We start from the raw sequence: 15,969 nt of genomic DNA, 5'->3' as shown, positions 1-15,969 counted from the left end.
ATGGTTCTTTCTTCCCCTTTAAATGCAACAGCAGTAACTGAGGATGAGAAAATACACCTCTCTCTCTCTCTCTCTCACACACACACACACACACACACACACACACACACACACAATAAAGATTCATCAAAAGGAGTCAAAATCCCAACCTAAAATAAGCATTAAGTGTTTTTCCCAGCATTTACCCCCATGTGACACAGATATATCTCTAACTACCATCTGGATTCCATCAACAAACTTCCAAGAGAAGGGGTCAGCCGGCTGTGGGTGCTGTGTTAGATCAGCTATCCTCAAAAGGCATCCCTGCCTAGTATCACAGTGCTCTGCCAGACCTACTGCACAATAACACTTTGCAGTCTGAGTATCTGTGCTCTCCGCTTCCTCTCTCACACAGCCTCACTAATGCACTAGTCTGAACACATCTATGTAGCTCCCACATGCATACCTTGCATGTAAGCACAAAGCTATACGATACCTTCTAATTACTTAGTACATACTAGGTATGCAGCAAGCCCTCTATGCTTTAATCCTCACAATATCTCCAAGCATTAAGTATTATTGCATCTACTTCATAGATGAAAAAGCCTGAGGTTGAGAGAGGTTAAATCACTTACCCAAGGTCACACAACAAGTGGCACAGCTGGGTTTCAAATTCAGGAAAGGTTTAATCTCTAATGCCCTGTGTGCAATACTGTCTCCCACTGAAAAAACCCTCACAAAAATACATGAATTCAGAAGTCCAACATTCCAGGCCATGGAATATTCCAGAAGAACATAAAAAGTCTCAATGAACCACAAAAGATGTATGAACAAGCCTCTTTTCCTTAAGAGATGATGTCAATATATCAAAATGAAAACAGATCTGCATTGACTCTAGTTTAACAACTGCTTTTGTTTTGTTTTGTTTTTTCTCCTGGAAAGGGAGAGAGAGATAGGGATGGGATTTTGGCTTTAGTTTGTTTTGTAGACTACACTGATTCGAAGTAATTTTCTTAAGCAGCATCAGAAAGTTCCAGCAAAAACTAGAGAGAAACAGGCAAGACTAAATACAAAAATTTAGGTTACGTTAAGACAGAGTTGAGGAAGCAGGGCAGGATGCAAAAAAAAAGAAGAAAAATACAGAAAGCAAGAATCAAAAGAAAACTGTATCAAGTCCATTCTCGATAGGTACATTTTTCTCTTAAAAGACATCTCCGTATCCTCAGTATGTCTGGCTCCTCTCCTAAGACATTTTAAGTTAGAGCTATTTGTCAAGGTGAACTTACATGACTTGGGATTTATTCTATTTTGCTGACTGTGTTAAAAAAAAAAAAAATGAAAGGGGTAGTTTGCATCTCAGGAGTACCTGACAATGAAGCACCCTTGCCGAGGGCTTAGGTGACAGGTTTGATACACTAGACTGGCTGCTGTTTCATAGGGATATGAGAACTAATGAATGAATGATACGATTTTGCTAAGAGCATTATATACAGCATCATGCCATAAAAAGCTTTATGTCACTGCTTCCTGGCTGGGATATTTCATAACCCAACCAAGAATTATTTGAGAAACATACACACCATTTGTATTGCATTCAACTTCCCATAACTAACAATGTGGGCACAATGCTGCTCATCTTGGCTTTTTAGTATATTCTCCATGACCTCCCAGACTTCACAGGCAACAATGCAAAACACATTTAGGTATCATTATGTTATTTCTTCTAATCAAGGCAAGTTTGACAACAACAGTAAACAAAACAAAACACCACATGCATATGATAGAATTAGATCTTCCTAACCAGAAGGCTGGCGGTTCAAACCCACCAAGAACTCCTCAGAAGGAAGGTTGGGCAATCCTACTTCCGTAGTGATATTGCCTCGGAAACCCAAGGAGGGGTCGCTATGAGTCGGGGCCGACTCGATGGCACATAACAACAACAACAACTACATGCATATAGTTCTTACAAAAAGATCACACAAACGGAAACATTTACCAAAGCTACAAAATTCTGTCTGGTTTGTACTTAAATCACCTTTTTAAAGGAAAAAAGAAAATAACCTAAAACTTGCTCCTTGATAAGCAGAGAGTAAACCTGTATTCCAGTGAGACTAGGAGTGTCATTTCATCCCTGGTGACATATAGAAACCAAGTACTATCTTGACCCGTGTTACTGGGTTACACATACCCGATCTCCCAATAATCATTAAGCCACAGACATACCTCTCCACTTGAAGTATTTTCCAGACGTCGGGCTCTCTTCCTAAAGATGCTTCAGTGTGGTCAGACCTGATGCAAAGAATATACTGGTTCTCATGGTTTGGGCTCTTTTGGATGCAGAAGACTCTAAAAGATCTAAAGATCTAAAAGATCTAATGGTCAAGTGAATCTCAGTTTATCAGAGTTGGTTCTTACAACTGAACAGTGGGTGAGGAGAGAAGAAAGTAGTTATGAAGGTAAGCCAAGTGCATCCAACTCTCCATTATCTGTGCTAAATGGCAAAACACGTTCTCAACAAAAAATCAGAGAGCAGAGGTGCAAGTCCCCAGTAAGCCTGGTCAATTACTTAAATGCTCCAAACCTGTTTGTTCCCTCAGCCCCTCCCAGAGCTGGAGAAGGCTGACTCTTACACTAATCAAACCAAGATCTTAGTCAAATGGTCAAAAGTAGGAATAAAAAAATAACAACATCTTAGTGTATTTCCACCAAAACAAAAAGAAAAAAAAAAAAAATCAAGAGGAAAAAAAAATGTGTGTATATATAGAAACACATAGACAAACATATACATACATATATATAAAACCAAACTCACTGCTGTAAAGTCAGATCTAACTCATAGTGACCCCTACTTGGGTTTCCGAGGCAGTATCACTATAGAAGTAGATTGCTGAATCTTCCTTCCGAGGAGTAGCTGGTGGGCTTGAACCACCAGCCTTATGGTTAGCAGTCAAATGCCTTAGGCAGTATGCCATACGTATACATATATGCACACACAATTACATACACATATACACACACCTACACATATATATATACATGCAAACATACACATATATACACACATAGTAACACATATATACAGTCACACACTCATATATACATACACACATATACGTATATGTGTGTATATATGTTTGTATATGTATATATGTGCATGTATAACAGTGTGTATGTGTATATATATATGTGTGTGTGTGTGGATAGATGGATGGATGGATGGATGAAGTGGTCTACTTCTGTAATTATTATAAATAATTATTATAGCCTTGGAACCCTATGGGACAGTCCTACTCTGTCTCATAGGACTGCTATGAGTCAGAATCGATTCGATGGCAGTGGGGTTTGGTTTTATATAGATGGACATACACACATTTATGTGTGTATACCTACTGAGCTCACATGATCCTACAGTCTCCTGGGAATTCACAGAGGCAGTGAGAGGAACAGTACTGTGTAAATGAGTTGCTGGTGTTCAGCAAAATGGCTACAATCTCTGCCCACAGCTCTCCTTGACAGGGCCCTGTGTTCATAGTCAAATTTTCATCTCATTGTTTAAATTCTTTTTTTCACATATGTGTTTTAGAAAAAGATACTGTATTAGTTCATTACCTTAACCTCTCAAACTCAAAAAACAAACGCACTGCCAGAGAGTCAATTTTGACTCATAGTGAGGGCCACTGGGTTTCTGAGGCTGTAAATCTTTACAGAAGTAGATTGCCCCATGTTCCTTCCATGGAGTTGCTGGTGGGTTTGAAATGCTAACCTTCTGGTTAGTAGCCAAATGCCATATCCACTATGCCACCAGAGCTCCTTATCTTAACCTCTAAGCATCATTTATCACTAAAACATTTTTTAACTTTTTTTTTTTTTTTTTGCAACCATGACTGCAGTCAAAAGCAAATGGATTTTAATCTTAATTTTCCTCCATGAGGAACTCCTTTGATCAAAGCCTACTATGATCACCAACTGGCTTCAAGAAGTCAAATCCCAAATAGCAGAACATATTAGACCTTTCAGGATTGAGCCCGTTTCTTCTCCAAACATTTTTCTGACCACTTTCCTGCCCACCCCTAAACTCTAGCCACACTTTACTATTTGCAGTTGCCCCAATCCCTGCTCTGTTCCTGCTCTAAGACCTTGCATGAGCTACCTCAGCCCTTCTACTTTCTTCGAGCTCAGTGGACTTCAAACGGTGCTGTATAGTACAATTCATTAGAATAATGAAACAAAGTATTAGAAATTCTACTTAGAGTCCTACTTAAGTCTCATCACTTAAAATGTTGTATGCAACTTTTATAAGGCACATAAGTGTATTAGTTCAGTACTATATTTTTATATATAATCAAATGGGCTTAATTTTTTTTTGTAAACAGTGAGGAGTGTTCAGTTAAATATATACACAGTAAAGCCTGTGAAAGCCAGAACCTGTGTAAGGTGGAAACCTGTCAGAAAAGGAAAACTCAAATATTTTCCAGTAATACAGAGCAATGGAAGAGTGGTAAGACTGTACCTTGTCAAAGGCGAAAAACAGAAAGATCTGGAAAAACAAGGCAGTTTGAGTTCTACCTTTCAGAGGTTTATGTGTGTATATGTGTGTGTGTTTGCTGACATAACAATTATCCTTCAGAACTCTGTATCAGTGGTATTTCTCCAGGATTCCTCCTTCCCCAGGGTTAGCTGGCCAAGACATCTTTAGCTTGACCCAGGCAGTATATATCAAAGACTACAAATAACCACAGTGCCATCTTCTAAGTCATCACTCTCCCAGTTTAGACTGTGAGCTCCATGAGGGTAGAGCAAATACAGCTGGAAGGCTGCATCTTCTCACCTTCTAGAATGCAGTACAAGAGCCCCTCTTCCTGTTCCCAACATTCCAGCTACTGATGTTCCTCATTCCTTAGAATCTAACAGATGTCATCCTCCCCTTTCTTTCCTTCTTTGAACTTTTCCCAATGTGTAAGGATTGTATTTACTTGTTTCTGGACTGATGTTACGACCAGGACGCAAAATGAATGATCACAGCTAACCCGTCTTCCTGGCCTCCACTGTATCTCCCAGCCCCTATTAAACAGTAGATGATCAATAATACCTATGTGTTGAATTAATGAATTGGACTTTCTTTCTCTTTCCCTTGACTATTTTCCTTTGAAGTTAATAAACTAGGAAATGATCAGCAAAAGAGCAAGTTGTTGTTGTTGTTGTTCTGTACTGTCGAGTCGGACCCAACTCATAGCGACCCCTCCTTGGGTTTCTGAGGCAGTATCACTAAGGAAGTAGACTGCCCAAGCTTTCTTCTGAGGAGTGGCTGGTGGGTTTTGAACTGCCAGCCTTCTGGTTAGCAGTCAAGTGCCTTAGGCACTATGCTACCAGAGCTCCCGAAAAGAGCAAGAGATGACATATATTCAGACAATCCCTTCTGAAAGGGTTGATTCTGGTACCATCTTTTGCTGCCTCCCCAGAGCCCTTTCTGCAAACATTTTCCTAATGGTTTAATTGACAAATTTGCATTTGGCCTCTTCTTTGTGGAGGAGGTGCTAATGATGAATGGGGTGGCCAAAGAGCTGCAGGGGGAGGAAAGAGTAAAGGGATACAATAATCCACAAAGTAGGGAAGCTGCCCCTGACAAATGAAGAGTTGACAGGACACAACTTAAATGACCAGACTTCTAGTCTGGTCACCACAGTTAAGCCCACCTTAGAAAGGTGGCTGGTTACTCAGTTCTGAGTGTACACATCACACACAACTTTACTCAGCCAATGTGCTGCACAACATTCTAAAATATAAACAGTTTGGATTAACTGTTGCATTACTAGGACTATGCTACTTTAAAAGACAATTAAATAAAAACTCCCAAGTGTCAGGATGTTAGATAAACAATGAAATCTCTAATTCCAGAGAAGAGAATGAAGTGAGCAAAGTTTTCTACCTTTCACCCTCCAAACCTCCTCTGTCTGCTACACCAAGAAAAGGGGGGAAATAAAAATTATCAATTAACATACCACACAGGGCCGACCACCAATAATATTGAATCCTAGGGAGCCAGAGTCTCGATGCAAGACAAGAGTCAGACTTTTGGTTTCTTCACCCTGCAAGGAACAAATAAGTTCAAAATTTCACTTACAAACATCAAAAAGGTGATGAAAATTTTCTCTCCATCTAAGTGAACTCAAGCTACTGAGCTGATCGTTAAGAATCCCTATGTCTCTTGGAAAGTGTATCTAAAGGGACCTTTCTTAGAGCCCAAGCTGAAACTCTGTTCTGTGTTTAAGAGGTAACAAACATTTCTAGGTACCACCTAACCCTAGAATGACCGCATAAAAACGTGTGAAAATGTCCAGACATGCCTGATGGACATTTCTTATCAATGACTCCTTGGTCTGCAAATGCAGCTTTCTTTAGAGTGGCCATCATGTGCTGACTGTCTAGACGGCTACTTTCTGTTTGTTTCGTAACCATTCTCAACAGCAGCACTCACATCTTGTCACGAAAGGTTCAAAGAGCAGTCCTCGCGGATGTGTGAGTGCATGCAAGGCTCATCAATGGTCATCTGTGTTTAGGGGACTTGTGGGGAGAGTGGTGCTGGCAAAGTCAGACACAAACATGGTGGGGAGGGGGGACAGAAACTACTGAAAAGGAGGAGGAGGCACTTTCACAAAGTAATTTCTGTCCAGTTCATATGAGATGCAGAGCTGATGAACAGAAGATGCTCTGTTTAAGGTTGGTACATGTTAACCTCCTTAAATCAAACAAGTAAAAGTCACCCAGGCAGGTCACACAGATGCAACACTTGACAGGCAGAAGAGATGGAGATGCCAGGGCACCTCAAAGGACCAGCTCAAGTAACAGACAGCCAAATAAAAATAGACTTAACCTTACGTGTAAATGGCTAAATATTCTTTGACATAAACATTAAATTCTGATACTTTTGAAAGGTTTCCACTTATACTTCAAACGTACTGGCCATAAACTTCCATTTCCTTTGCTCACATTTTCTGCATAAACATAAGCATAGTATTTTTAAAAATCATGCAAAATGGCAGCTCATGACAAAAGATTTTATTTTCATCTACTGCTCACTGATAAAATTTTTGTGTTCTACTTTTTCTGGAAAAATTGAATTACACCATCTGAATGGCATAAATGCAACTATCTCTGATATGTCCATATTGGCAAGGAAAACCAATGTTTCCGATGTCTAGTGATTTTTCTGAGCACTACTTTATTTATTGCTCTGGTGGGATAGTGTTTAAGGCATTTGGCTGCTAACCGAAAGGTTGGTGGTTCAAACCCACCAACCACTCCGCAGAAGAAAGATGAGGCAAGCTGCTTCCTTAAAGATTTACAGTCTTGGAAACCCTATGGGGGTTGCTATGAGTAGAATCAACTTAATGGCAGCTGAGTTTGGCTTTTTAGACTTTGGTACTTGTCAAACCACTGGTTTCATATTTGGCCCAAACTGTGCCCAACAAAGCCTTCCCTTACCGCCCCCCCCCCCACCCAGTAAATTAAAGATGAACTATTCAAGAACAAAAAAGGAAGAAAATCTGATTAAAAGATGGCCAAAGGATTAGACTAGGCATTCCTTCAAAGACAACACATAAAGGAGCAACAAGCATATGAAAAGATCCTCAACATCATTAGTCACTAGGGAAATGCAAATCAAAACCACAATGAGAAAGAACTTCACATCCACCAGCATGGCTATTACCAGGGGGAAAATGGAAAATAGTAAGTGCTGACAAAAAAGAGATTGGAATCTTCCCCATTGCTAGCGGTAATTTAAAATGGTGTTGCACTGTGGAAAACAGTTTGGCAATTCCTCTCACAATTAAACATAGAATTACCATGTTGTTTTTACTGGGCGCCTTCAAGTTGAGTCTGACTCACAGGGATCCCATGTGATAGAGGAGAACTACCCCATAGACTTTTCTTGGCTATAATCCTTACGGAAACTGATCACCAGTTCTTTCTCTAGCAGAGCCAATCCAAAAACCAAACTAAACTCACAGACACTGAGTCGATTCCAACTCACAGCAACCTCTACTGGTTTCCAAATCTGTAAATCTTTACAGAAGTAAACTGTCCCATCTTCCTTCCGCAGAGTGGCTGGTGGGTTCGAACTGCTGACCTTCTGGTTGGCAGCCAAATACCTTATCCACTATGCCACCAGAGCTACACAGCCACTAGGAGGGTTCAAATTGCCACCCTATCAGTGCTTAACCATTAGGCCACCAAGTCTCCTTTGACCTTGCAATTCCACTCCTAGATGTATACCTAAAAGACTTGAAAACAGAGGCTCAGATATTTGTGTAATAATGCTTATTACAACATTCTTCATGATAGCCAAAAGGTAGTAACGACCCACATGTCCACAACAGTTAAATAGATAAGCATATGCGGTAAATTCATACAACAGAGTATTATTCAGCCACAAAGAGAAATGAAGTTCTGAAACATGCTTTAACAGTGCTGCAACTTGAGAACATTATGCTAAGTGAAATATGGCTGACATAAAAGGACAGATATTTTAGGATTCCACTTATAGGCAATGTCTAGAAAAGGCAAATGTAAAGGACAAGAGTTTATTAGTGGTAACCAGTGACTGGGGTGAGGAAAAGTGGGAAAGAGTACTGAATTGTACATGTAAAAAATGGTTAAAATGGGAAATTTTGTGTTTTTTACATACACACACACATATATACATACATATATATACACACACATATATACACACACATATACACACATAAATATATATACACATACATATACACACATGTTGTTGTTGTTGTTAAGTGCCGTCGAGTCGTTTCCGACTCATAGCGACCCCATGCACAGCAGAACGAAACACTGCCCGATCCCGCTTCAGCTCCATGATCCCTGCTATACTTGAGCCCATCACCTCAGCCACTGTGTCAATCTATCTCGTTGAAGGCCTCCCCCTCTTTCGTCAGCCCTCCACCCTACCAAGCATGACATCATTCTCCAAGGAATGGTCCCTTCGGACAACATGACCAAAATAGGGGAGACGAAGTCTGGCCATTCTCGCTTCCAAAGAGCATTTCGGGTGCACCCGGACAGAGGAGAGGTTTCCAACAGGGTAGGAGAGATTTCCAACAGGGAGACAAACTTGTCTGTCAGTTTGTCCTACTGTGGTGACGTGTTGATGTGCGTTTTGAGGCTGAGCCATGTGCATCCAGCAGGATGCACATGGTGCACAGGTATCAGCCCAGCTTACAGACTGAGACAGACTAGGAAGAAGGAAGAGGCCATCCACTTCTCAAAGAATTGGCCAGGGAAAACCTTATGAATAGCAAAGGAACACTGTTTGATACATTACTGCGCAACTTTATGAATAGTCTGGTTAGGTGAGAAGGCTCTCAAAATAGGACTGGGAAAGAGCTGCATCATCTGAGTAAACCCAGCCTTACTCCTATGGATAAGGTAAAGCTTTCGAGACCTCCATTTGCTGATGTGGCACCACTCAAATTGAGGAGAAACAGCTGCAGACATCCATTAATCATCGGAACATGGAATGTACAAAGTATGAATCTAGGAAAATTGAAAGTTGTAAAAATTGAAATGGAACAATAAAGATTGATATCCTTGGCATTAGTGAGCTGAAATGGACTGGTTTTGGCCATTGTGAATCAGACAACCATATGATCTACTATGACGGGAATGACAGTTTGAAGAGGAATGGCGTGGCATTCATCATCACAAAGGACCTTTCAAGATCTGTCCTGAGGTACAATGCTATCAGTGATAGGATAATATCCATAAGCCTACAAGGAAGACCCATTAATACGACTATTATTCAAATTTATGCACCAACCACCAAAGCCAAAGATGAGGAAATTGAAGATTTTTATCAACTTCTGCAGTCTGAAATTGACTGAACATGCAATCAGGATGTGTTAATTATCATTGGTGACTAGAATGCAAAAGTTGGAAACAAAGAAGAATCACCAGTAGTTGGGAAATTTGGCCTTGGTGACAGAAATAATGCTGGAACTCGCATGGTAGAATTCTGCAAGACCAATGACTTGTTCATTGCAAACACCTTTTTTCAACAACACAAATGGAGGCTCTACACGTGGACTTCAGCAGATGGCACACACAGGAATCAGATTGACTACATCTGTGGCAAGAGGCGGTGGAAAAGCTCAGTACCTTTAGCCAAAACCAGGCTAGGAGCCGATTGTGGAACAGACCAACTGCTCATATACAAGGTCAACTTGAAGTTGAAGACAATTAAAATAAGTCCACGAGAGCCAAAATATGATCTTGAATATATCCCTCCTGAATTTAGAGATCATCTAAAGAATAGATTTGACACATTGAACACCAATGACCAAAAACCAGAAGAACTGTGGGAGGATATCAAGAACATTATCCATGAAGAAAGCAAGAGATCACTGAAAAGACGAGAAAAGAAGAGCAGACCAATAACTTACAATAAAATAAATTTAAAAACTAAAGGCTAATGGGCTTCACTGAACCGAATTACCTCCAGGAGTAAAGCTCTTAGTATCCATAGCTCTTTCACAGGTTTAGTTTACAGCAGACTTCAGAACATTTTCTAGAATTTCAGTTAAGGGTTCTTAAAGGCTTGTGAGTAGCCATGTAAGATGCAACTACTGGTCTCTCCTTCTCAGAAGCAAAGAAGAGTGAAGCAAGTCAAAGACTCAAGGTAGCAAGTAGCCCAAAGGATGAATGGACCACACGAAACACAGCCTTCACTACCCTGAGACCAGAAGAACTAGCTGGTGCCTGGCTACCACTATCTACTGAGTGGAATCCAAACAAGGTCCTAGACAGAATGGGAGAAAGGGAAAAAAAGAAAAAATAACAAAATTCAAAATCTGAGAGAGACTGGTGGAACCCCTGAGACTATGGCCCTTAAATATCTTTCTCGTCCAGACCTGAACCCACTTCCGAGGATCAACCTTCAGCCAAACAAAACATGGGACTATAAGATCAATAATAATAGTAGGGAAGAATGTACTCCTCAGAACAATCAACTATATGAGACCAAAAGGGCAGTATTTGCCCAGAAACAAAGCTAAGAAGGATAAATGGAAACAGGGAAGCCGGGGAGGAAGCAGGAAGAGTGCTATTCCATTGTAGGAACTGCAAACAACGTCATAAAACAAAATATGTATAAACTGTTGAATGAAAAACTAATCTGCTCTGTAAACTTTCACCCAAACCACAACAAAATGTTTTTTTAAAAAAAAATCAGGTAACTTAACTGTAAATCACTAAAATTCTGTAAAAACAAAACTAACAATAGAATAAAACCAAAATCAAACTCGCTGCTATGGAGTTGGAACCGACTCAAAGCGACCCCTCCCTTGGGTTTCTGAGGCAGTATCACTACAGATAGTAGATTGACCAATCTTCCTTCCGAGGAGTGGCTGGTGAGTTTAAACTGCCAGCCTTCTGGTTAGCAATCAAATGCCTTAGGCACCACACCATCATGGCTTCCAACAATATAATAAGACATTCAATTTCTGAAGAAAGAACTGGTTATCCTACAGCAATAACACAACAAATGTCCATTCCTTAAGAGTATTTTAACATGAAAAAGAAACATTTACCTCTCTATCAAGCTATGGGGGAGCTCTAGTAGCATAGTGCCTAAGGCACCTGACTGCTAACCAGAAGGCTGGCAATTCAAACCCACCAGCCACTCCTCGGAAGGAAGATGGGGCAATTTACTTCGGCAGTGATACTGCCTTGGACACCCAAGGAGGGGTCGCTATGAGTCGAGTTCGACTCAATGGCACATACCAACCAACCATCAAGCTATGGGAGCTCTGGTGGCATAGTGCCTATGACATCTGACTATTAACCAGAAGGCTGGTGGCTCAAACCCACCAGCCACTCCTTGGAAGGAAGACTGTGCAATCTACTTTTGTAGAGATACTGCCTTGGAAACCCAAGGAAGGAACGAGGAGTTGGAAACGCCTCGGCAGCAGTGACTTTGGGACTTTTTTTTTTTTTTAATCAAGCCTATGGTAGTAAACAAAAAGCAGCAGAAGCTCTTTAATGATTATTCATTTTATTGGTATTTCTTGTTTGCCAGTAAACAGCACTATCATAAAAGGCATCTATCCATGCTATCAATCTTTATAACCAAACAATTGGGCTGAAACAAGTTAACAGGCAGTAACTTTCATTGTTGCAACAGAATGAAAATTCAGAATCAACCTATGACTTTTGAGATGGAAACATGATGATTCTGAAACTGAAACAGTATGTACCTCCCAGTCTTGGAAACTGAAAATCTCAGTAAGTCCATTTCTTGCTTTGCCTTCTTAAAAAAACCCAAGAACCCACTGCTGCTGAATCAATTCCAACTTCCAGTGACCCTACAGAAGGAGCTCTGGTGGTGTAATTGGTAAGGTATTTGGAGGCTAACCAGAGGCTGGTGGTTCAAAGCCACCAGCTGCTCTGCTGGAGGAGGATGAAGCAATCTACTTCCATAAAGTTTTACAGGTTTGAAAACCCAGTGGGGGTTGCTCTGAGTTGGAATCAACTTGATGGCAGTGGTTTTTTGTTTTTTTGTTTTTTTTTTTAGTCACCCTATGGGACAGAGCAGAACTACTCCATACCGTTTCCAACACTATAATCTTTATGGAAGCAGATGCCTCCATATTTCTCCCACAAAGCAGCCACTGGGTTCAAACCGCAATACCTTTTAATTAGCAGCTGGGTGCTTTAACCACTGTACCACTAGGGCTCTTCTTTACTGTTCTTGTTGTTGTTTAAATGTTAGAAGTATATGAAAATTTGAGTGTGTTATCTTACATGTCTGGTTTTCATAACTAATCAATGATGGAAACTAAGAGTTATACACTAATCCAAGGCAGCTGGCTTTAGTTTGACAAATCTCAAATGATGCACAGAGAAGAATGCACAATCAAATGATTAAAAAGACTAGTTTCAAATCTACTGTGTGATAAACACTCTAAACAAAAAAAATGAAAGGGGAAGAAAGATATTACATTACAATGTATCATATTGTATTAACAATAACTGCTCATGTGTGTTGATCACTATGTGCCAGAAATTATACTGAGCATTTAAATGCTTTATTTTATTTAATCATCCAACAAATCTTATAAATTGGCCTTACTGACTCTTCTCATGATGAAAGTGGCAAGACTCACAGACTGTAATTAAGAAACTTCTCTGAATTCAAAGAATTAGTAGAAGATGGATTTGGGAAACTATGCTCTCTAATTTAGATCGTAATTATTCTTCGACACTACCATTTTCAGACGAGCTCTGGTAGCACAGTGGCTAAGGCACTTGACTGCTAACCAGAAGGCTGCCGGTTCAAACCCACCAGCCACTCCTCGGAAGGAAGGTTTGCCAACCTACTTTCATAGTGATACGGCCTCGGAAATCCAAAGAGGGGTCACTATGAGTTGGGTCCGGCTCGACGGCACATAACAACAACAACAACAAACCATTTTCAGGGTGGAATGTAGAAAATAATTCCATGTAGGTTTGCAACATCTTAGACTGCATCCAAAATGGTTCAAATGTTCCAATTCCAAAAAAATTCATTTGAAGGAGGTCTGACCCAGAAAACCAGAGCCAGAACAAAATCCCAAACAGTTTACCATTTATTTCAAAGAGACCCAAACTGAGATGCTCAAGGAACTTTTAAGTGCAGCCCTGGTCTCAGAGATCTCTCTTGAGGAACAAGTGGGACAATGACTGAACTACAACATTCCTCAGCTTAACAGCAGTTTGCAAAGCAAGTTTTAGAACAATGAAGTTGAGCTTGTATGCTTCCCTGTCAGATCCAACCACTGGGAATGAAGATGGGATGTTCTCAGTTTGTATAAGCATCTTGATCTAGTCAGTTAGTTGTCCAAGAGAGGTGGGCATTGATGGCTTCAGATGGCAGTGACTATTCTAGGATTGACTACAATAGTAAATCAGCTTCTCAAAAAATCAACACAGGATGCTGGGATGGGAGGTGGGATAAAAGAAGATAAGAGAACAGCTCTGCAGCCATCTAGATGCAACGATGGGTCTCTCCTCATCAAGAGCAAAGAAGAATGAAGAAAACCAAAGATGCATGGAAACAATTAGTCCTAGAGACTGGTAGACTATACAATCCACAGCCTATATGACTGTAAGACCAGAAGAACTAGATACTAGATGGTGCCCAACTACCACTGTCAACCACTCAGAGGGAGATCTAAGTAGGAGATCCTGGACAGAGAGGGAGAACAATATGGAACAAAATTCACAATCATGTGGGGAAAAAAAAAAGGGGGGGACCAGGTTTGTTGATCTGATAGAGCCTAGTGGAACCAATGAGATTATGGGCCCTACCTGCCCTTCAGGTCTGGAACTGAACCCACACCTATGGCTTCCAGCCAAGCAAAAGATGGACATGAGTTGAACATGTACCTGAGGCAGATACACTCCTTGGAGAGAATTATCATGGGAGAAACAAGGGCTGTTTATGCACAGGGAGACAGCTCAGGGAGCAGAAATGCATGGAGGGATGGACACAGGGAAGAGGTAAATATTGGGAGGAAGTGGGAGGGGAGCTGTTACAATGGGGTAAATTGTAGTCAATGTCATGGGACAACGTGTGTGTGAACTGCTGTATGGAAAGTGAATTTGCTTTGTAAACTTACACCCAAATCGCAATTGTGGGGGAAAAAAAAAAGCTCTGTCTGCACTGAATTCCTTTCAGTTTGTCACCGTATTACCAAAGGTCGTTTTCTTCTGACACCTTCCACTCTGTGTGGGTTTTTCCTTTTCTTTGCCATCTCCCCTTCCCCCAAACCTTAACCAGGTTAATTTCTAAATTTTTCAGAAGAAATATTAATAGAGAATTTAAACACCAAATTTTATACAAGTTTAACTTATTAACATTAACCTCTGCTGCACCATTTAACATGTTCCTGGACTCAAAGTGGTTCAGCAGAGAGGGCATGTAAAACTACTCCCACTAAATCATATCACACCAACTGAAAACTTACCCGCTGCCATAGAGTCAATTCAGAGTCAGAGAGACCCCACTGGACAGAGAAAACCTGCTCCAGAGGGTTTCCAAGGCTATGAATCTTTACAGAAGATGACTACCTTGCTTTTTTCCTAGGGAGCAGCTGGTGGGTTTGAACTGCCAACCTAATGGCTAGGAGCTGAATATTTTAACCACTATATCACCATGGCTCCTTACACCAACTGAACAGATGGATAAATGACATAACAAAAGCTTTCATCAGTGCTGCCTTCCAAATTCATTGCAGACACTATGTGGTATCTTTGAACTGAAAAAATAAAATAGCCAATATTGGTCTGGTTATGTAGTTTACTGTAACCACAGTTTGAAATGGTTTGACATAGAAAAACAGAAGAGGAAGGATTCTACCTTCACACTTGAAACACTCCGTGTGTCCAGCACTTCACATAAACACCTCAATTAAACGGCACAAATTAACCTTTAAAGCACGCTTTATATAAATATAAATGGAGGCACAGAGACATTTATACACTTGCTTAAGATCAAGTGTGAAGTGGGAGGGTTAGGATTAGAACTCAGGTTCACACACATCCTGTTTTCACACAACTCTCTGCCTGAAAAAAAACTAAACTCTCCCATTAAAATATCATGCACAATTAGAATTAGTTCTTAAATCTGTTTTAGGCAATGCTTTTTTGACTATGAAAATAATGGTTACAATTCAAAAGAATTATCTTTAGGTATCTTCAAAGGATTGAGAGAGAGACCAAAGAAAATACAGAAAAAACCTTACAAGAATTTTGGAAGAAAATACAAGAACAAAATGACAAAATAAATGAAAAATTAGAAATTATTCTAAATCTGCAGATGGAAATCCAGAAGATTAATACTAAATTGTCAGAAATAGATAACACATTGAAAGGGCAAAGGAGAATAATTGATGTGATGGGAAGACAGAATTAATGACATGGAAGACAAATACCTGA

At 40.2% G+C, this 15,969-nt stretch overlaps 1 protein-coding gene across 1 annotated transcript in view; it reads right to left on the bottom strand.

Annotated features, from left to right (window-relative positions):
• The window catches only part of PDZRN3 (PDZ domain containing ring finger 3), a 333,824-nt gene that overhangs the window by 289,786 nt on the left and 28,069 nt on the right, over window positions 1-15,969 (bottom strand). The window contains exon 2 of the mRNA XM_007947322.2: window positions 5,979-6,065. Coding sequence (XP_007945513.1) covers window positions 5,979-6,065 — 87 coding nt within the window. The remainder of the gene's footprint in view (window positions 1-5,978; window positions 6,066-15,969) is intronic.

Source organism: Orycteropus afer, unplaced genomic scaffold, assembly GCF_000298275.1.
Source record: "Orycteropus afer afer isolate SDZICR_OR568_19922 unplaced genomic scaffold, OryAfe1.0 scaffold00180, whole genome shotgun sequence".
NCBI lineage: Eukaryota > Metazoa > Chordata > Mammalia > Tubulidentata > Orycteropodidae > Orycteropus > Orycteropus afer.
Note: the sequence above shows the minus strand (reverse complement) of the source record. Positions and strands in the feature narration are given on the sequence as shown.